Genomic DNA, 20,293 nt, shown 5'->3' on the forward strand with positions numbered 1-20,293 from the left:
AAAACAAGTCAAAGCAGGTCGGCTGGACTTGCGGTATGTGGAAAGAAAGTAGAAAAACACAGCTCAGTAAAGATTAGACACACACCGACTAACGAAGCTAGATTTTTTTAGTGAAAAATCTCTTGAACTTCCGTCATCTCCTGAACAACAAAGAGGAACGACTGGTTTGACTTTAGTAGGTTACGAGTCAGTCAGTCGGCTTAGATGACTTCTCTAACGATTAAGTGTGAGATATGCTACATTAAATTGATACGTACCGAATTCGTTGTTGTGGCTGTGCGTGCGTCGTGCGTTGTGTCCGCGCTGCTGCGTGCGTGCTGGCTGCGCGTGCGGTGGTGGTGTGACTATTTTCGTAGCCTATAGCTCAGACAAGAATAAAGTTATCTCAGATGACTCGCGCACACTCGGACCGGACTCTGTAGATGCGGTGACGCTGTCGTTGCTCGCGACACTGTCCTGTCCTGGCCCAGCTTTGGACCAGAGAAAGGCCCCATGCCTTCTCGGTATACACATCGAGTGGTTTCTGCCGTAATCTTCATTGATTATTAGTTCATCGTTTCGATTTTATTTAATTTACGTTTCTGGCCATTTTTCCAACTTCCCGTCCGTCTTTTTTCGTTTCCTCTGCCCATCATGAATTTTTCAGCCAGAACTTGTCCACCGCCCCAGCAGCAGCCATTCTCTCTTCCGTCCTCTTCTCACCTCTTCCAGATCGTAATTTTGGGAATGTCTTGGGACTTTTCTCCTGTTTACAAACCATCTCTATTCTCGAGACTGCATACGTCTTCTCCTGACATATGTGACACAGATACATTTTGTGAAAATGTTCAGTAATTTCGCAACAGATTTCTCCAATATTTCATACATTACCCGAAGCTATTCTGAAGCATGACGCCACGGTGTGACTCCACTGCCAGATGACTGCTCGATGCACCAGTCAGTTTATGGAATTGACTGCTCCATTAACATCACACACTGCTCTAGTTTACATAACAACTCTCACATTACACACACAACTGCTCAGTTAATCCACACAATTGCTCATTACATCACAATTAACTCAGTATTACAGCTGGATGTCAGACCATAGTCTGACCTTTCACCTTGCGTCAGTGAAATTCCTCTCCCTAAATGACTGTCCATAAATCCGAGGCCAGTCTGCGTAAACAACTGAATCTAAAATAAATAAATGATGATATCGGCTTTCTTGTTCATGCTGACTTCTTATGTTACCTACGTGACTAGCTATGAGAAACTCAGCCTGAATACAGATCTGACCATCTTCGATGCTTCCTCTCCCAATACACCGTGGTAATCTCCCTCAGCAACAATTCATCTGTCTCACCTCCATAAATACTATCATCGCAGTGTACACAAAAACGAAACTATGACCGAGGAAATGAGTGTGTGTGAGTGTTGCTGACAGACAGAACCGACCTCAATCGAGAAAGACTTTTAATTCTTCCATAACTATTATATATATATTTGCATATGTCAAACACAGAACATAATAAATTATCTCTTATCTTTATTTTGTTGGTTGGTAAACATTTCGTTATCGAATATGTTGTATTTTTTATCCATTGTTTTGAGCTGTTGAACAATCGTTCGTGCAAGTCTGTAAGTACGAGAAATACTGAAGCGAATAAACTTTGCAATAAATATTTTGACGCGGGACAAGCAATGAGTCTGATGATCACCCATACCTAGATTGAGCCCGAACTGTCTTACCATCATCACTGAAAGGTCAATATTTTTTAAATTTGCAGATGCTAAAACTCTTCTGCCTTTGACAAGTTTTTTCAGTCCTACCTGCTGAAAAATGCCCCTCAGGTGAGGAAGAAAGAGGGAGAGTCGAGATGTTGAAGGAGTCAGTGAGAGAGAGAATAGCAGTGGAAGAGTGAGAATGAATGAGTGAGACAATGAGTTTTAGTTAAACATAAAAAGATATAATAAATAAAAAGCACAAAGATATAAAACAATAAAAAAATGAGAGGAGAAACATTAGAAAATGTTGGAGTTGAAATAGTAAATGTGAATGAGCAGGCACTATCACAAAGAATTAGCATGGAAGAGAAAGAATAAAACAAGTAAAAGATTCCAGAATAATATTCAAGAAAATTAATATTAAATGTTTAAAGAGTAATATAAGAGTTTATTCAAACATTCAATATTACTAATATATTAAAATTTAAACAGTATTAAATAGCATCAATATGAATTAATTATCAAACAGGCAAACTGAAATACAGCAAGGAGTTTCAAAGCATGTATTCATAAAAGACTAGTCTGGTGAAAGATTTTTGTGCTGTGTGTCGTGTGCAGATTTCTCTTCTCATGTCAAATTCTGTTTACATATATGATCCAGGTGAAAAGTCACCAGTCGAAGAACAATGACTCAGACCCTCAGACTGCCCTCCCTGAGCCAGTGGGGAGTTAGAGAGAATTTGACTGAACGAGAGAGAGAGAGAAAGGTTGCATCACCGCTTTAATGAGACAAAACACTGACTGTTGTTATAGCTCGAGAAATCACAGAGTAAAATCAGACATGAACAAAATTTAAAAAAAAATGATGCGATAAGTTATCAGAATGCTGTTCAACTGCCCTTGCCCTGATATGTATATGTAAGACGTTGTTTTTCTGTGGTTGTACTAACTGTACCTTGACTTGAATAATAAAGTCCCGGTCTGATAAATACTTTTGTTTCTTTTTATTATGAGTGTGTGATACTTATCGAGTTTATCGAACACAGTGATCCACACATTGACCCCAGGGTAGAAGTAGGCCTCAGGGCCGACTAGACAACTTTCATATTGGCACCTATTAAATAACGACGAGAGAGCTGATGATGATAATGATGATGAAAGTGACGATTTATGAATTTGAAGGAATGAGAGAAAGCGGGTTCCGTAAAAATGTTGTTGTCTGCGTTGACTGCATATATATATATTTCGTTTAAGAACAATTAATTATAAATGTGACCGTAAAGTGAACTATATTGTACCATAAAAGAGCGTACATATATTTAAAAATTTGATTCGTACCTCCATTTTTCCCTTGTTATTAAGGCTAACCTGTCCTCAAAATCAATTTTGTTTACGCTCTTCGACAACTGATTACTAGAGACGCACAAAAAGATAATAACGAGAGGTATCAGTGGCTTGCTGTATTCACTTCAAACTTTTATTAAGCGCCTGCCAACGGACATTCAATTAGAGTGCAATTGGACTAATTGTTAGGGAAATGGACAGGAATTGGATCCATCTGTTGCCAGCAAAGTGATGATGATGCCTAGCAATAAACTACTGTTGTTGCTGCTGCTGCATCTATGCTGCTGCTGCCTACTAATTTTCGTAATCACAAACACTAGTGCGAGAGAGCGCACGATGGTGTATGAGACAATATTTGTGAACATATTGGAGACAAACCACAGAAGCACGAAGAGATGTTTGCAGTTAGAGGAGATCACACACAGTGGATGCAGCAGCTTTAAAATCGTAAACTTCACATTTCTTCTCTGTTTCCTCTTTGCTTAGCGAACACACACCACACACACGCATACAATCACTCCCGCCTTCATTCGTTTCCCCAAAGTATAAAGAACTACTACATCGCTGATCTAGACAACTAACAAAGCATCACAAAGCCGTAGGTTCAACACATCCACCGACCCAACACACAACAAAAATACGTGGACAAAATGAACACATTGGCTGTGTTCGACACTAAGGTACAATAAATTTAAGAAGATAAGTATATAACACAGATTACCTGACACTTTATCTATAGCCTTCACTTATATTCTGATTAGAAAATGACACCGGATATATTCCTGACGACAACCAACAGCTTGCTGATCTCTAGAACCACAGTTTACACAAATTACCACAATCAAATTACATATTTAGGAAAGTATACCACCAAAATACACAGGTTTTTTTAATTATTGTTGAGCACAATGTTTATGTGCATGATTTTTACTTAGTGCACCAAACGTGGACAAATTTTTAAAACTTACCTAGGAAATTTGTAAACTCGTTCAGTTCAACTTTATGGTTATTGTCCAAGTTTAAGATGTTAAAGAAAGTTCGCAGTTATTTTTATTATTATTAGTTTTTTTGTTTTGTTTGTTTGTTTGCTAGCTATGTCCGTTTGCAGCCTAAACGTGGCCATTTTGTCAACATCACCATCTGGAGAATGAAATCTGATGTTTGTACTGAATGATGATAATGATGGCGATACCGATGATGATGTATTTATAGTGAGCTCCTTCCTTTTACCACACACACACTGTAAAATGCTTGTTTATTCTGTGTGTGGAGGGTGGGATGAGGGAGATTGAAGAGATTTTCGTAATTTCATTTCGGAAAAGCGTTATAAACTTATTCCTTACAATTTTGGTAAGCCAGTACATTTTTCATTAAAGACTCCCTTTATGGCGAAGTGCCATCAAGAGGATGTGGGTGTACAACTGATATGACTGCAGGTAAGGTGTGAAAAAGTGAGTGACCACCTACAAGCTTCCAGTTAGTTTTCAAACGCCCACTTCCACGTAAAACAAACGCATCTTGACCTCCAGGTGTGAGAGACTAATTAAATTTTTAGCAGCAACAGCTTGCCAAACTTTTTTTAAATTTCAGGCGCATGATTACACACACTGTGTGGAGGCAGGGGCAAGGGGGAGAAGGAGAGTAGTGTTCACCAGGTCATCTGTGACTTGATGGCCTACGACCTTTCTCCATGCACGGATAGAGTTCTCAAAATCGTGATGTTTGTAGATGTGTATCCTCTGGTAGATGTTAGATGTGCTCATCTGGTAAATGCAACGAGTTGTGACCAGTTGTGAAACGTTGACGAATAATTTCTTTGCCAAATGAAAACTGTCTACAGAGACTTCTTTCTGAACATCCATGATGAGCCGGGCACTTAACCCACGTGACTTTCCGATCTCACGCATGCAATTATTCTGGATGGTGCCCTCCTGGTCTTTCTGGCTTTCTAAGTATGATCAGTAGCCAGCATACCTAGAATACCAGTTTATGAATAACGGATGTGAGAGCTTATAAGCATTTCGCTTATCATCTACCCGTGCCGTCAAACATTCTCGATTATGGCGATGGCAGAGGGGAAGGTTCTCTCTTCTACTCACTCTCTCCACAAACTTCATTTCCATCAGTATCCATGCCCCTGTACAAAAATGAAAGGCTGTCTCTGAACATAAAAGGGATCACACTGTTCACATTTCAAAACTTATTTGTTAACAAGACTTGTGTGCGATTACTGTTTTTTCTCTCTCCATTGGCTATATTTCAACATTCATTCCATAACCCATGGTCATTAAACCCCGTACTGGATGAAGACTTTACTTTTCTGCTCTTTTAACACAGGAAAATCTGAAAAAGACAGGATTAACGTCAACAAGCGCAGCAGGCGCGTGGGTTCAAGATCCATACTGACAAGACCCAAGCCAATGAAAGCTGTAGAGAAACAAAGGCACAACAAAAACAAAAACGCGGTAAGGAGTTGGAAGAAGCGCAGAACTTCAAGTATCTGCAGTTACATCGATAACGACGATATCAGAAAGATCTTTACCAAACTGGTTCTCGCAGCACAAGCTGAAAAAAATGTCTGGAGATGACCAGGTATCAACAGAGAAAACAGACAATGGAGTGTTGGCCTAAACGCCATGAAGGAGGAGCAGAACTGAACCGTGAGGCGGGGAGGCGGGGGGGGGAGGCGGCGGCTTGCCCCTGCTCCAGTCGTAACGAAGCTATGATTAACTAAGCCTAACGAAGGATAACAGAACGATTATTCTGGAAACCAATGTGGAGTATTTTATGGGTATTGATGCACAAATATCCCGCGTCGATATACATATCAGTCATGAGTGTGACCGATCGCAAAAACAGCTGCAGCAGATGGATATTTCGTATATCAAAAGTGAGACTGGAGAGTGAAGAGAGAGAAAGTGAGAGACACAGAGAGAGAGAGGTTTATGGTATATGGACTGAGACGACCATAGTTTGGATCTCTCAACGATCAACTTCACATACAGCACCGTGGATGGGGAGGCAGCCCCGAGATTCCTTCAATACTAGAACTCACTCGTGCGCAAGTAGCGTCTGCTGTTTCACCGCCGTAAGTAACGAAACATTTTACCAACAGTCATGACAACATGAATAACAAATGCATGCCACGGATGCGTGCGTGCGTCTGCGTGCGTGCGTGCGAGAGAGAAATAGTAGAAGTAAATAATGGAGTCTATAAGGAAAAATGCTATGTATGGAGGGGATCTGTAGTTATCATTAGAAGTAAGCGGACAGATACAACAAAGTACAAAATCACCCACTGAAAGCAAAGAACGAAACAATAAACGAACAAGATAGCAGGATACAGAGAAATAACATACCCAATTCAAGATGAATCAAGATAAAAAAAAACAAAAAAAACCAAGAATACCTAGAAATCACAGCTGGTTTAACTTAACATATTAAGCGATGTGGATATTTTTGGTTGCAGTACTGAGTATCAAAGGATGATTCTTCTTTCTAGCAGAGTTTCTCTAAAATGTTTCACTTTTACCGAGCTTTGATAGGGGAGTAGTTATTATGTGTCTCACTTTGATTGTTTTCGTTAATTATATTTATATTGTATGTTGTCTGCATTTCTTCTCCATATCAAATGATTACCAAAACATCATGAACTTTAACACTTTAACTTTAACATTTAACTTTAACTTTAACTTTAACATTGTCTAACAAATTCTGCATTGCATCTTCATTATGGCTTTCAATTATTGCTCTCGAAGGAAAGAATGAAAGCTTTAACAAAATTCTCTATGTTTGGCCATAGCCGTTAATACCACAATACCGAGGCATTTCTCTAATGACTACGAGCGACCCGTACACTGTACCCCCTTATTACACCTACCCACTTCTTAAATAGGTCTGAAGTAACTATTTTACCTCCATGGCAGAACCCCACGAACTCTTCAAATGTTATAGCTTCATCCATCATCTGAAACAGCTTAAAATGCACCCTCCTGCATGACAATTGCCTAAAATGATTCTAGCACATAGTAAATTGGCAGTGAATAAATTAAAATCACAGAGCCACGATGACATAATAAAACATACCAACACATGAGTGAATGAAATAGTCAGCAAGACGAACAATTACATGATAAATCACCACACTGGCTTGGCACTAGAACAGGAATAATAGTCATTGATGCTGTGATAAAATATCATAAAAATCTACTCATAGGAACAATCGCTCCAACAATTAGCATTCAGGAATATTATCCTTGCAAAGAAAAATTAAAATAGAAAAGGACACAGAAGTGCTAATTTATGCAACAAATGTTTCAAGAATTCTCCAATAAATGTATATCTGGTCCGGTAAATTAGTCTCTTAATATGTAGTCACTTTAAGATTCTCTCTCCGATTGTTTCAGCCAGTCCTATCGTAAAGTGTAGTTCGTTGTTTCAGCACAGAAACATGTATACCGTAAGTTTGAAAGAATTATAGGTATACAACATCTAACCTGATATAGTTCAGTTATCTGCTAATGATTACAGCAACAGAGGCGGACATCAACCTAAAGTAGTCTAATAACACAAGTGCACAGCCAGAGAGAAAGTGTGCGGGATGCGAGATCGACTACTGCCTACGAATTACTGTATTAGTGACAAGCGCTTTGAAATTGTGCTACAAGAAAGCTGTTGTTCTACTTTACAGTCGCTGTCTATAGCCTCGAAGACGGCGGTATCTCTGACTTTCTAAGATGATCTTGGTTAACATCAAACAGTTTGAAGATGTTCCACCCGCTTCTCACTCAACTTCACTGCTGCTCTTAGTTGCCTCCGGCTTCACCGAAGTACTTCAGATTCTCACCTGCTGTTAGAACACCAGGACCATCATTTTCACTTTTATCGCAGTCTGTTCAAAGTAAGGTTTAAAGAGCGTTTTGACTTGTCGGAGTTGGATAACACAGATATTTTGGATATTTTATTATCTTCAGCATACTTTAAAATACATCATACTGAACAGTAACTAATAAAATACAACTGCATATGGCTCTATCGCAACACAAGGTCATACTCTTAGCCAACAAGTACATGAAGTAGTGTGATCGGTAGAACAATAAATTTGATAAAACCGAGAACTGTTAAAGAAAACTGACAAAGATAAACATACTATAAATTGAATCTTATAAAGTAAAAATACAGAAACGGTTAAGCTGAATTCAAGACGTTCATTACTACCCCACAGATATTCTAGAAAAAAAATGGAGGGAGTAAAATTACCTATTGCATTTAGAAACTCTTGAATTCAATTTTGTTATTGTTATTTCATAGTCACATAATTAAATAAACGTCGCATTTGACGTCTAAAGTGCCTCCACTCTTGGAAATAGTGTGGCTTCCTTTGTCGAAGTCAAGATTTGAGAGTGCAATCTGTTTATAACAGTAGATACACATAAAATATACACTAGCGAATACATAAAATGGAGGAACCATACAACAAGCGATAAATGCGTGCAGGCACACCCGAAACACACACACAACACACCACAAAGCTTATCAGATAGCCACCACCAACAAAACAAAACAATCTCAGGCTCCGACAATCCCCTTCACCACCATCACATCTCAATTCTTAGTGCGTACAATAATTCACGGCTTACTTTATCCCACAGGGCAGTTGTCTCAGCTCTGTAAGGAAGCAAAGGGTTTAAAATCACACACAATCAACATCACACCTTCCATAGCCATGACACCAGAGATACCTCCATACGAACACAATTCCGACCCGCATGAATGATCACAACTCATTCCCACACGGTGGCAGACGTCGCACGGAGACAGGAGGCACATGGAAGAGACCATCACACACTCCATCCTATCATCTGTGGTTGGTAGATGGCTCTTTGTGCAAAGTGTTCTCAGTGCAGGTGGCCCGTGGCCCTCCACGATGAGGTAGGTGTGTTGCATCAATTCTCTATACAATGATATCTCAGAACTCGACCGCAATCACTTCTGGTAGGCTAGTCGAGTGTCGGGTATAAGAAATAAGGTAAATGTCTTTAACCGGCTCCAGCACCCACCCAAAGCTTACTATCATACACATACCTTGTATTATTCTCTGTATTCTGAAGCATATGTTTTTTTCAAAATGGTTTGTTTTAAATATGTTTCCTTGAAAAAATACAAGTTAATCATTACAGTACTATACAAACTAAAAACATAAATTAAAAATATGTTACTGCTTTTACTTTTTTCGCCACATCAGCTTCCTATGTTGTCGATGCTGTTGACTCAGCAATGCCATACTCAATGGCTGATACTTAAACAAAAAAATTCTGTGTTGTCATTACTGTTCTTAGTGATCGGGTGCCAGGCAAATGTCTGAGCACCGAAACTGATTTCTCTCTGAAATATCAGTCGAGGACCGACATGGTCGAAATGCACGGAGTGGGTGGAGCGCTGAGATATCCTTGTAATTATTATTGGAAAGCAGTCTACTCACATGATCAGTGCCGCCCAGAACAGGAAGGTGCTCCAAGTAATTGTAAAAAAAGCCATTTCCACTTTGTTGCCGGATCTGAACCAGACAGCTGGCAGATGAGGTTCCTCGTTTATCAACACTGTATAAAGAAACGTCAAATTTACGCTTGTTACAATTTTTGAGTTTTTGGTAAGCAAGAACATTTCTGTCAATTTCTGCATTTGTCTCGCCGGCTTTACAGCGGAGGGGCATCAGATGTAGGGTGCACCACTTACCTTACGACTTGCAGGTACCTGTGACAAGGTGTGTGGCCACTTACAAGCTACCAGAGTCTGCAAAAGCACACCTTCCACGCGATACAAGAAGCATTTAGGGTTACGTGTGTAAACGACGGATTGGGCGGTTCGCAGTAACAGCTGACGCGGCAAACGTCCAGCAATTTCGCTCTGTCTGGCTTAAATTTCAGACACACGAGTACACAAACAGTGAGTGTGTGTGCATGAAAGTTGGCGGTGGGGGTGGGGTGAGTGTTGGCTTGTATGCCTAAAAATGCGATTGTGTTAAACACTGGCATATAACTCAGCCACTGAGAATGACACGAGAAAAAGAAAAGCAGAAAATGTAGAGACAAGGATAAACTGATGAATATTCTCTCCCTTTAAGATCTGTTGTACATTCCCATTTACTCTGTTTAAAAAAATTTGAAAGACACACGCCTAAATTACAAATCACACCAGAAATTAAAAGCATGATTCACAGAGTACCAGCCTATCTCCACTAGTAGTCTTTAGAACTCTATTAATAGTTTCATGAGATACTGCTGGGTGTGCTGCAATAGATTGTGACTGAAGGGAAAAAAATAGTTATAAAATATCTACAGCAAGATGCTTGCACTTGCCTGCAAACAGTACTGATGGTAATATTTCACAGCACCAGCGCAACAACTAGCATGGTAAAGATACTTCTTTACAAAGTTACTTATCAATTAGTTTTGTTTAGACTGGTGGCCCATGTTGCCATAAATCCAATGTCCCATTTGTGTCAGGGGAATGATAAATGTAGAAATGACTTGGATTATTACACTTTGAACGGAGGATAACTTTTTCGCTGACCTGAAAATTATTTGAAGGTTTCCTCTTGAGTAAAGCTGCTCTAAGCTTTCAAGAATAACAAAACCAAAAAAAAATCAAACTCCAACAGCATTACATCTTTTTATAGAATAATTTATTTCTTGCATTGGATGCACTAAATAACCTATGAGACTACTAACACAAGCATTCCATCAGGTCTCCATCACAAGTATGAAAAACATATGATCAGTCTCACACTGCCATTCTAGATTTATGTTAAAAATAGATATCCAGCATTTCTATAAGCTGAATGCATGTGTGTGTGTGCGCGCATGCACAAGCTAGCAACTAAGACTTTTTTTACAGTTCTACAAACAAGTATATGCAGAGAAAAAACAGTATTCCCAAGATGGGATATGAACTCAGGGCAGTTGACTTTTAAAGTCCTGGTAACAAGTATTTCATTAGTGAAAGTTGACAAAAACACCATCATGTACAGTACCAAAAAAAATGGAAACAGCAATTATAGTCTATTCCACATTATTTTCTCTTTGTTTTTTTTATGACTACAGTATTTATGAAACATTACAGCATTCCTTTATCAACTTAAAAATTTACTAATTAAAATGTGCATAGATTTCAAACACCAACACTTATTAATCACACACATTCATAACAATGAGAAGCAAGAGTTACATTATTTTTTTCTTTTTTGTGGGAGCCTCAAACTATGAGCTTTTTGTTCGGGGTTTGATAAGTTTTTCAATCAGCTCAGATCATCTTGGACCAGTTCCTAGTGACAATATTTCTTTCAAAAAATATAAACACACACACACAGATAGTGCTACCAAATACTGCCTTCCACTCTAAAATGATGCTTTCTTTGTTGTTTTTTTTATAGAAGCAGGTACATTCTACACACATTGCTGCAGAGGGTGTCTTAGCTAAGCAGGTAACTTAATCATTTATGTAACAACAGCAATACTGATGTGCCAAAGTGATAAAGATTACCAGATCTTGCATGCTGAGAATATAAATTCAAAGCCTGTTACAAGAAAGGTCCTTAGGATATGATTAAGTTAACTTATAAAAAAAAAAATGGGTTAATAACAAAACTGACACTATATTTCTCCTGTATTTTAGCATTCTCCTTTCTTCATGATAAATTGGATGACTCAGATGCCTGTAAAGAAAAAAATTGGAGAGGCAAATAAAACTGAAATGGAAAACCACTGAGAGAGAGAGAGAAATAAACATTTTAATAAATTTAATCTAAACAAAATTATTTATTTAAGATTAATTTTATCTCATGCATTATTATGAAAGACTTTGCAGCACTGTAGTGATGCATCTATGCCGCCGCTGTTAAATATGAAATAGACTAGGTACATACTTTAATTGCAGCAGATTCTCGCCTCAACTCTTGAATAACCAGCGCCAAAGCCTCAGGATTGATGCCATTCTCACACAATCTGACACACAGGGCTAGGGTATCTGTGTCCAAGCCGGTGTTCAACAATTTGGATATTTCGGCAAGGACTGCACAGAACATAAAGCAAAATTTTCGCTGATTAATGCTAATGTTTAGATGTTTTGAGTAATATGAATGGAAACTTTGTGTATAGGTTGTTGTTGGTTTGGTACTGCGCGACACGACAAACTAAATGGATCGTAGGAAGACGGTAACCAAACGTCAAGCAAAAAAATTTAAACACAGAACCATTACTTTTGTGCCGAAAACAATAAACATTTTGAGAGTTACATGCAAAATAAAAGATATATTTATTTATGAAAAGTAGGAAAGAGCGTACTGTCTAATGTTTCTCTGGCATTCGATACTTTGGGCTTCCCTCCAGCTTCTGCCATTTTTGTTTATGACTGACGAGCTCAAGAAATATTCTTCTATGCTAAATTTTTATATTATTATCCTCTTTATAAAAGAAAGGCTTTAATATATTAAATATATTCTACATATATATCTATCAAAATTATTATATAATTATATATAAATTATTTCGAATCTTGTCGCTGTACATCACAAGCGAACGGAAGTGACGTAATATTGAGTTGCAATCGGCGGTTTGAACGAATGGACGTTACTCCTCTCAAAGCAAGTTGGGGCACATATCATATACAGAACATGAGGAAGAAAAGTAGGGATTTAACTGAATCAGTGTGCTGAGACTTAAAATATTTAAGGAATCAAATGTTTATCGATTGTTTTTCGAGTCGTCGATCATGCCTTTCTTGCTGTTCATTGCTAGACGGAAACTTTTGAAAATACATTTGTCATTGTGAAGACAATGAATCGTTTGAATGTGCGTGTCAGTCAAAGTGTTAGTGTAAGTAGAGTTTAAATCTCCTCATTCCTGTTTTAATCAGACATCTCATTTCGATAACAGTGTTTCTTTACTTGCTGATGTATCATCGTAATCAGAATCTAAAGTCCAGAAGGGAATGCGTTAAGAAACAAGTATTAGATGCATGAGCAATTACCCACTGAGCGTGGTGTTTATAGTTTTGATGCTTGGATTTTAAATTAATTTCTGATTACAGTGTTTATTAGTAATAGATTGAACCATTTTAACTCATGCAGTTCTGCTTGTTACTTTATGGTTGATAGTTTCCTGTTTGGGGGTGTGCATGCTTTCTTAGGAGTGTGAGTATTCGCTTTACAAATTTTGTGTTTATTATTATTATGCCTCAGTTTAGGAGTTATGTAAAAATTGATGTAAACAGCCATGTTTGTTGTTCATTATTTTTCAGGGATGGCATAGCAGAAATAGAGCAGTAGATGAATGTATTTCTTCCACTGAGACAGTGATGAGCTAGAGGGGAAAGTAGAATGTGTGTGAATGGAATTCACTGGTTTTGCATTCAAGCCAGTGAACCTCAAAAGTTTCAAGAATCAGTCCAAAATTAAAAAAGAAAGCTAGATCACTCCATTGTCACAGAATTAAAACATTGAACCACAAAATTATGGATGATTTTAGATTAAACAAATTTTAACAATAATTTTGTTATAATTCTTTTGCAGAATCCAAGTGGACTAAAAATGACAGCATATATCTATCTTTCAACATAAATATTTGAGATCAGGTTATTTTGAAGCTTATAGTGGGAGAAGAGAAAATTTTGGATTCAAAGTTCAGAATGTATCCTTGATGGGCAGAAGGGCAGCAGCATTATTTAGCATGCAGACGTGAAAACAGCAGGAAAAAGACCGCCCCTTGAAGAGGGTAATGATGAGCTGACACTTGGTCACTCAAACTACTTACTCAGAATCAAAATACTCCCTTGAAAACATCCATGATGAACAAACATCAGTCAAAGATGTCTTTGAAAGATGTGTGTTTAGACTCTGTTTTTGATCCTAGTCCCTTCCCTCATGGTGATGCAAAACAACAACAGTTGGCAGGAAGAAAGATGCCTGCTTCACCAGATGATGTCCATCCTCTTCCTTTGAATGTACATGCTCAGAGCCACAGTGCTGAAGGTATCAGGACATTATCCAGACTTGGTATAAAAGAAGGGGCGTACCATCCGAGCCCCAGGCAAGTGCCCCACAGTCTTCTGAATTGTGGAAGCAGTCTGCATTCTGATGCATACCTTCGACAAGCTCTTACCAGTCCTTACACCAGAAGGACAAAAGATACATTGTTTCCAAGTTCTAAAGATGGTACAAATAACATGATGGCTGCCAGTCCATATGTAGCAAATGTTAGGACTACAGGTTTCTTAAAAAAAGATGATGGAACAAACCATGTGAAGTATGGAGAGACTTCTAGGCATGAGATTTTTAAGACACCAATAAGGTGAGAAATATTTGAATGGCATTTGCACAAAAGGGTTTATTATTTACTCTGTGTACAAAGTACCCTTTGGGCTGTATTATCTTTACCAACTAGGGTCTTGTTGTTACAACGACAGTATAAATGAATTGAGAAAGAACATTATCTGTATGATATTTATTGTTTGTGTACATGTAAGCAGATATGTGAATGGTGATGTATAAAAATTTGTTATTCTTTCCAACTTCCTTTGTAAAATATTAGGAAAGAAGAGACTATACAACAGAAGTATAGACCAAATCATGAGATGTCTCCACCCTCATCAGTGTCATCTGACAGCAGCTCTTGGAGTCGTCACTGCTCACATAACCCATTTGAAATAGGATCTGATCGCCTACATTTCCCCATGTTCAGTCCTGGATTGCTTCACACAGTATCCACACCATCAAGTACTGAGGTCAGAAGGATTTGATCGTTAAAAACATAGGTCAAGACTATTGAAGGAGTCTTTGATGAGGTTGCTGCCATTTTAATTGAATTATTTGATTTGAGCATAATGTCTTTTTCATAAACATTCACAGACCTACATCTTTAGCCATATTTAGCAATCAAAATGTTAGGTTTATATAGCAAAGCTTGAGTAAGGAAATTTGTGTAATGATAGTGGTCTATATATTTTCTTAATGCTGTCTTCTAGGGGATATGTACATTTACTGTTGGTCCACAAGTAGACATTATAATCAGATGCTGTGCTTCTGTGTCATGCTGTCAGTTTCATTTCTTATATTTTTATTTCACAGAGAAGCCAGATAATGCGATGAGCAAATGTCTGAATGAAAGCTTTAATGAAATCTGATTTTTATTTACAGATAGGTGATCAATCTGTTGTGTTGCTTACATGAAGATGTAGCACATAATGTAATAATTACCTTTTGTATTTTTGTGTGCTTTAAAAACATTTTTCATCAAACTAAAATGCTTTCAAAAGGGAGGGTCATTCAGATGGAATATTGAACACCTTGCTGAATTGCGACCAGTACACATTGATGAGAAGGACATCAAACGACAGCTTGCAAGATATAGGTAATCTTTAGGCTAATGATGACTACAACTACGTTAGCAAACTAAGGGAACTAGCAGAAACTAAGGGAAACTAAAGGAAACAAGCAGAAACTAAGGGAAACTAGCAGAAACTAAGGGAATCTAAGGGAAACTGAAGGAAACAAGCAGAAACTAAGGGAAACTAAGAGAAACTAGCAGAAACAAAGGGAAACTAGCAGAAACTTAGGGAAACGGAGGTAAACTAGCGGAAACTATAGGAAACTAGCAGAAACTAAGGGAAAATAGCAGAATCTAAGGGAAACTAGCAGAAACTTAGGGAAACGAAGAAGACTGACCGCTGGTACACCATCGTGTACTCCTACCTTCCCTCGCACGGGCGAAACCATTTGAAAACACGCCCATTTCGACTTCGGCCTTTAATTTACAAATCCCAATTTTCCCATTTTTTATTATCTTCAGAAGCTGTACAGAAGAACAATGGGTGGATGGAGGCTTCAGATAACATCATCGAAAAAAGCAGCAGCAGAAAGAGTCGGGGTAGAAAGCAGAGAGAACAAAACTAAATGCTAGGATATTTCAAGGAGGTGACAACTGCGTTTCTGTGGCCTGTGAATTTTCTGGAATTTACTGTATTATTATGGCAGAATTGTGTAGCTACGTTTCTTCGTTGGAATTTGGCATGCTGAACAGCTGTATAGATGTTTTATTCATTTTTGGAAAATCACCTTGGATTATCCAGCTTTTTTGCTGCACTGTATCAGCCTCTGTATACCAAACTGTGTGCTAATTCCCCCTCCCTCCCCCCACCCCCCGCAACCAGTTCATCACCTATTTTCTGATGGAAAAAAGAGACTTACAAGAAACTGAATTTAAAAACTGTGACATCGTTATTATCCTCATCTTCAGTTAAGGGCAGGCAGCTGAGGTAAAAATTTTCTTTTATGTTTTATGGGATAGAGCATATTTTTGCAGTCACCTTAATTTTAAAAAAATTTGGTCTACACATCTGTACTACACTAGTTGCCCCTCCGTATTCGCAAAAAATGCACTCTTCTTTCAAAAGGTCTTTAGATATTTATCTCTTTCTTGAACCAGAGCCTTGATCTTCTAGTATTGTGCATAGCTCTATCTCTCTCTCTTTTGAGTGTGAGAGAGAGAGACATGAACTGACTTTTGTATTACACCAAAGAATGGCTTTAAGGTCTTGCAATTATTATTACTTAGATTTCTAGAAAACTTGGAACATTAACATTAATGGTGTATGTTATCAGCACGTTACAAACTTTTAAAGTTATCTAAATACGCCAGATAGGCATCAAAATTAACTCATTGATTATTTATTACTAGAATAGTAATACATGTATTTCAGAAAATAGAGAAGACCAAAGATTCATAAATAATACCTCTTTCAGACCGTACATGAGAAAAACTAACGCATTGATGACTATCACTTAGGTCCTTACAAATGCATGAAAGGTCTTTACGAGGTCCTTACCTGGCACCATCCCAAATCAGGCCGCTGTCTGCTAACTGACAATGGCATTGCGACTCCAGAAGCATGGAGGGGATTCGAGTGGGATCCATGTTGATATCTTTGTCAGTTGCATTCCAGTGACGTTGGGCACAGTTATGTGGCATGCCACTGAAAATCTGTGGCAGACGTCATCATTATATGAGGGCGTTGTACTACTTTAGTCTGGTTTCCAACCTTTTTTCTTTTATTACAACTTGTTTGTTTGATACATGCACACGGGCACACATACACAAAGGCAGTCTTCTTGTCAATGTGCCCGGTCTTGTGACTGGAACACTTGTGACGTCACATTTGTGCACAAATATGCCTGTGAGGTCCTGCATGATGCTAAAGAGGTATTGAAGTAGACGGAAGTTGTTTTTTCTTGTATTTTGATAGCTTCTCCCTCTGGAGCTTGCTTGGGCTGAAAAAAAAAAGATGCAAAAAGACTTCCTACACTCCGTACCTGGTTGTGTTGGTATCGATCAGTGAAGAAAGAATAGGTGAACTGCAAATAATTTATGTTATCCATACACGCATTCTGAAAACGTTCGCTACTAACTAGAGTTTCCATTAGAGTATATAGAAGTTATATAAACGTTCTGTATTGTATGTACAGGGCTCCTCTTCTCGTCCCTGACTGGTTTCCCCTTGCTCGTCTTATCTCTCTGCAAATAATTAAAAATACTGCTTTTGCCTCCCTTATCTTTTCCAGAGCTAACAGTACTCCCAAGCATGCAAAGTAAACACAGCCTTCCTCTCCTTGTTTTAAAATTTATAATGTTTTCAATAGTAGGTTGCCGAAAAGCTTTGCGCTGGGCCTTCTTTCTAGCGCGCTAGGCCACCCTACATTCCTTTGTGAACCAAGGCACCCGTGGGTGGTTATTTCAATGCCTCCGTGTAGGGATTGTCTCTGATGCGATTTCAGTCAAAATTGAGGTGAAGACTTTGGCAGGATGTTACATAGGATCATTGCCAAAGTCCCCAACCTCAAAATTAAAAGTGGAGTTTCAGAGAAGGCGGGTGCAGCAGATGGTCTGAAAAGCAGGCCAGTCCGCTTTAGCCAAATTCCACTCGCCGCTATTAAGATTATTGTCCCGTTCCAGACTATTTTTAAATTTTAAAATTATAGGGAAATAAAAAATAAAACTGTCACAAAGCAAGCAAAAGCAACATAAAATGCTTTTCCTGAGCTAACACTACTCCCAAGCATGCAAAGTAAACACAGTCGTCAGGATAGGGTAAATAAAATCAGAAGAAACATGAGGAACTTACTTCTTTTTCTTCTTCTTTTCCCTTCCATCACTATTTTGAAAATAAAAGAGAAAAAAGTCACTTCAAAATTATAAAACATTAGGTCTAAAACATTAAAGAATTTTTAAGGCGGCCAAAGGACCACATATGCATTAAATCCCTGTATCTACACACCCCCCCCCCACACACACACACAAATGCAATCCATTCATTTTGAAAATAAATGACAATGAAATGAGAACAACTTGAACAAAAATAACATTGAAACTGAAACGAATGGTTACATAAACATTAAACTAGAGGCTGAAAAAAAAAGTCACAGGTTCAATACATTGTGACTTTTGCTGTCATTCATTTACCTAAATAATCCATATATGAAGTAACAATTTGCTTGACTAAACAGTCATCCACCTACCTAAATAACACCGCTTCTTCTGGTAGATCTTCGGTAATCGATCGAAGGTATCTAATCTGCATTGAATTTGGACATGGTTGGAATTAATAAATATATAGTATATTTACTTTAGAGTATATATAAGTTATATAAACGTTCTGTATTGTGTATGTACAGGGCTCCTCCTGTCTTCCAGGAAGCTTTCATATCGTGTCTTTTTCTTTATGATGGTTTTACCTTTTCGGCAATTAGAAATTTATTAGTTTCTGTATGGAGAATGAGACTAAGTTTTAAGAAGTCCTCCAACGATAATCCTTCAGATATAGTTTGGAGAAAACCAAATAGCTGTTGCACAGCTCGTAACTTTCTTCGGTAACGCTTCAGTTTATGATTAATTTGAGTCTTTAACACAAAAGATTTAACAAGAGATTTAACACCAAAAACTGGATGACAGCAAGCAGAAGTCACAGGTCATTTCGTGTTTCCTGCTCGGGCTCCATCTCTTGCGCTGGAGTCTTTTGCTCTGGAGTCTCTTGCGCTGGACTCTGGGAAATGGTAGACCGTTGGTCTGAGAATTTCATCATCTCAATGTTCTCATATAAGTGAATTTACAATTTCCAAAAGAAGAAAGACTGCTCTTATCATGCTCCGTGAGCCGGCCTGCCTGTGGTTGCCTCCTGCCTGTGGTTGCAGGGGGGCAATTTGTCCCTCTTCCTTGTTTGTCCCCCTTCCTTGTTTCTGGCATCCTTCCTCCGCAGACTCTTGTGCTGGAGTCTGGAAAAATGGTAGACCGTTGGTATGAGAATTTCATAATCTCGATGTTCTCATATAACTGAATTTACAATTTCTAAAAGAAGAAAGACTACTTATTCTTCTGGGGACCAAATGTGTTGTAACTAAATATTTCCTTGAGGCTTTGGTTAGTGCGCATTACTATGGAGCAGAAAGTCACTGATTTGAGGCAACTTAGACTTGGCTGGCCAAGCCACCGATTATTCAATCTCAATGTATCTGATAGGGAAACGCCAGCACACATTCAAAAGGCCAAGAGACCAAGTCTTTGATGATAAATGTTGTCATTAATAGCAATCAGTAACTTTTTAAAGAGATGTTTTGGCAACAGTTTAGAGTTGATTATGAATAAAGATAAATGAATGTCCTGGTTTTAAATTTGATCTCAGGCATGCTGTTTTAATTTTCTGCATGTTTCAACTATTTACAAAACTTGTTCCTCTATGACCTTAGAGCCTTAAATTAGTTACTGGCTTTATGATGGTTTACCTTTTATCTGTAATAAATCGTGTCATACGATCTATCAGAATATTACTGAGAGGAAGGATTTCCTCAAACTGCAAGGTTTCTGCCATGGTGGCAATGTACGACGTTAAATGGTGTATTGCCTTTTTCTTTCTTCTATATGTTGAGCCCTTTTGATGGTTCGGTTGCTGAAAAAAATAAACACGCAAAAAGACTTCTTACACTCCGTACCTGGTTGTGTTGGTATCGATCAGTGAAGAAAGAATAGGTGAACTGCAAATAATTTATGTTATCCATACACGCATTGTGAAAACTTTCCTCACTCACTCTCGTTATTCACGCTCTTTCATCTGCAACCTTCTCATAACTCCAAGACACACTAAATGCATATAATCTAATGGAAACTGTGAAACCATTCCTAAGAGTTCTGAGAGGAGATTC

The 20,293-nt window shown here is 38.2% G+C and overlaps 2 protein-coding genes and 1 long non-coding RNA gene across 4 annotated transcripts in view; 1 reads left to right on the top strand and 2 right to left on the bottom strand.

The window, feature by feature from the left end:
- Window positions 1–19,475, bottom strand: part of LOC112558534 — a 22,253-nt gene extending 2,778 nt beyond the window's left edge. The window contains exon 1 of the long non-coding RNA XR_003098184.1: window positions 17,414–19,475. This is a non-coding gene — a long non-coding RNA (uncharacterized LOC112558534). The remainder of the gene's footprint in view (window positions 1–17,413) is intronic.
- Window positions 11,471–12,493, bottom strand: LOC112558529 (mitotic-spindle organizing protein 1-like). Its single transcript, XM_025229028.1, has 3 exons — window positions 12,393–12,493; window positions 11,975–12,120; window positions 11,471–11,764 (listed from the first exon to the last, which is right to left on the bottom strand). Exons 1-3 carry the CDS (start codon window positions 12,445–12,447, stop codon window positions 11,738–11,740), a joined length of 228 nt encoding a protein of 75 aa, XP_025084813.1. The 5' UTR covers window positions 12,448–12,493; the 3' UTR covers window positions 11,471–11,737.
- On the top strand, window positions 12,631–16,527 carry LOC112558528. 2 transcript variants are annotated; one of them, XM_025229026.1, is made up of 5 exons: window positions 12,631–12,734; window positions 13,619–14,396; window positions 14,637–14,829; window positions 15,361–15,455; window positions 15,894–16,527. In XM_025229026.1, exons 2-5 carry the CDS (start codon window positions 13,891–13,893, stop codon window positions 15,934–15,936), a joined length of 837 nt encoding a protein of 278 aa, XP_025084811.1. In that variant the 5' UTR covers window positions 12,631–12,734; window positions 13,619–13,890; the 3' UTR covers window positions 15,937–16,527. The 2 variants fall into 2 exon arrangements, with proteins under 2 accessions (XP_025084811.1, XP_025084812.1); XM_025229027.1 differs by having other exon boundaries at window positions 12,666–12,923.
- Window positions 19,476–20,293: the final 818 nt, after the last annotated feature.

The sequence above is a fragment of the Pomacea canaliculata genome, linkage group LG3 (genome assembly GCF_003073045.1).
Source record: "Pomacea canaliculata isolate SZHN2017 linkage group LG3, ASM307304v1, whole genome shotgun sequence".
NCBI lineage: Eukaryota > Metazoa > Mollusca > Gastropoda > Architaenioglossa > Ampullariidae > Pomacea > Pomacea canaliculata.

What these genes read in the sequence shown, in the direction of transcription:
- LOC112558529 (XM_025229028.1), bottom strand. Translation starts at nt 12,447, where the DNA reads ATGGCAGAAGCTGGAGGGAAGCCCAAAGTATCGAATGCCAGAGAAACA. An exon ending in TGCCAGAGAAACATTAGACA is followed by an intron (nt 12,121 to 12,392) that starts GTACGCTCTTTC and finishes TGTTCTGTGCAG; the next exon opens with TCCTTGCCGAAATATCCAAA. An exon ending in GAGAATCTGCTGCAATTAAA is followed by an intron (nt 11,765 to 11,974) that starts GTATGTACCTAG and finishes TTTTCTTTACAG; the next exon opens with GCATCTGAGTCATCCAATTT.
- LOC112558528 (XM_025229026.1), top strand. Translation starts at nt 13,891, where the DNA reads ATGATGAACAAACATCAGTCAAAGATGTCTTTGAAAGATGTGTGTTTA. An exon ending in ATTTTTAAGACACCAATAAG is followed by an intron (nt 14,397 to 14,636) that starts GTGAGAAATATT and finishes GTAAAATATTAG; the next exon opens with GAAAGAAGAGACTATACAAC. An exon ending in CCACACCATCAAGTACTGAG is followed by an intron (nt 14,830 to 15,360) that starts GTCAGAAGGATT and finishes TGCTTTCAAAAG; the next exon opens with GGAGGGTCATTCAGATGGAA.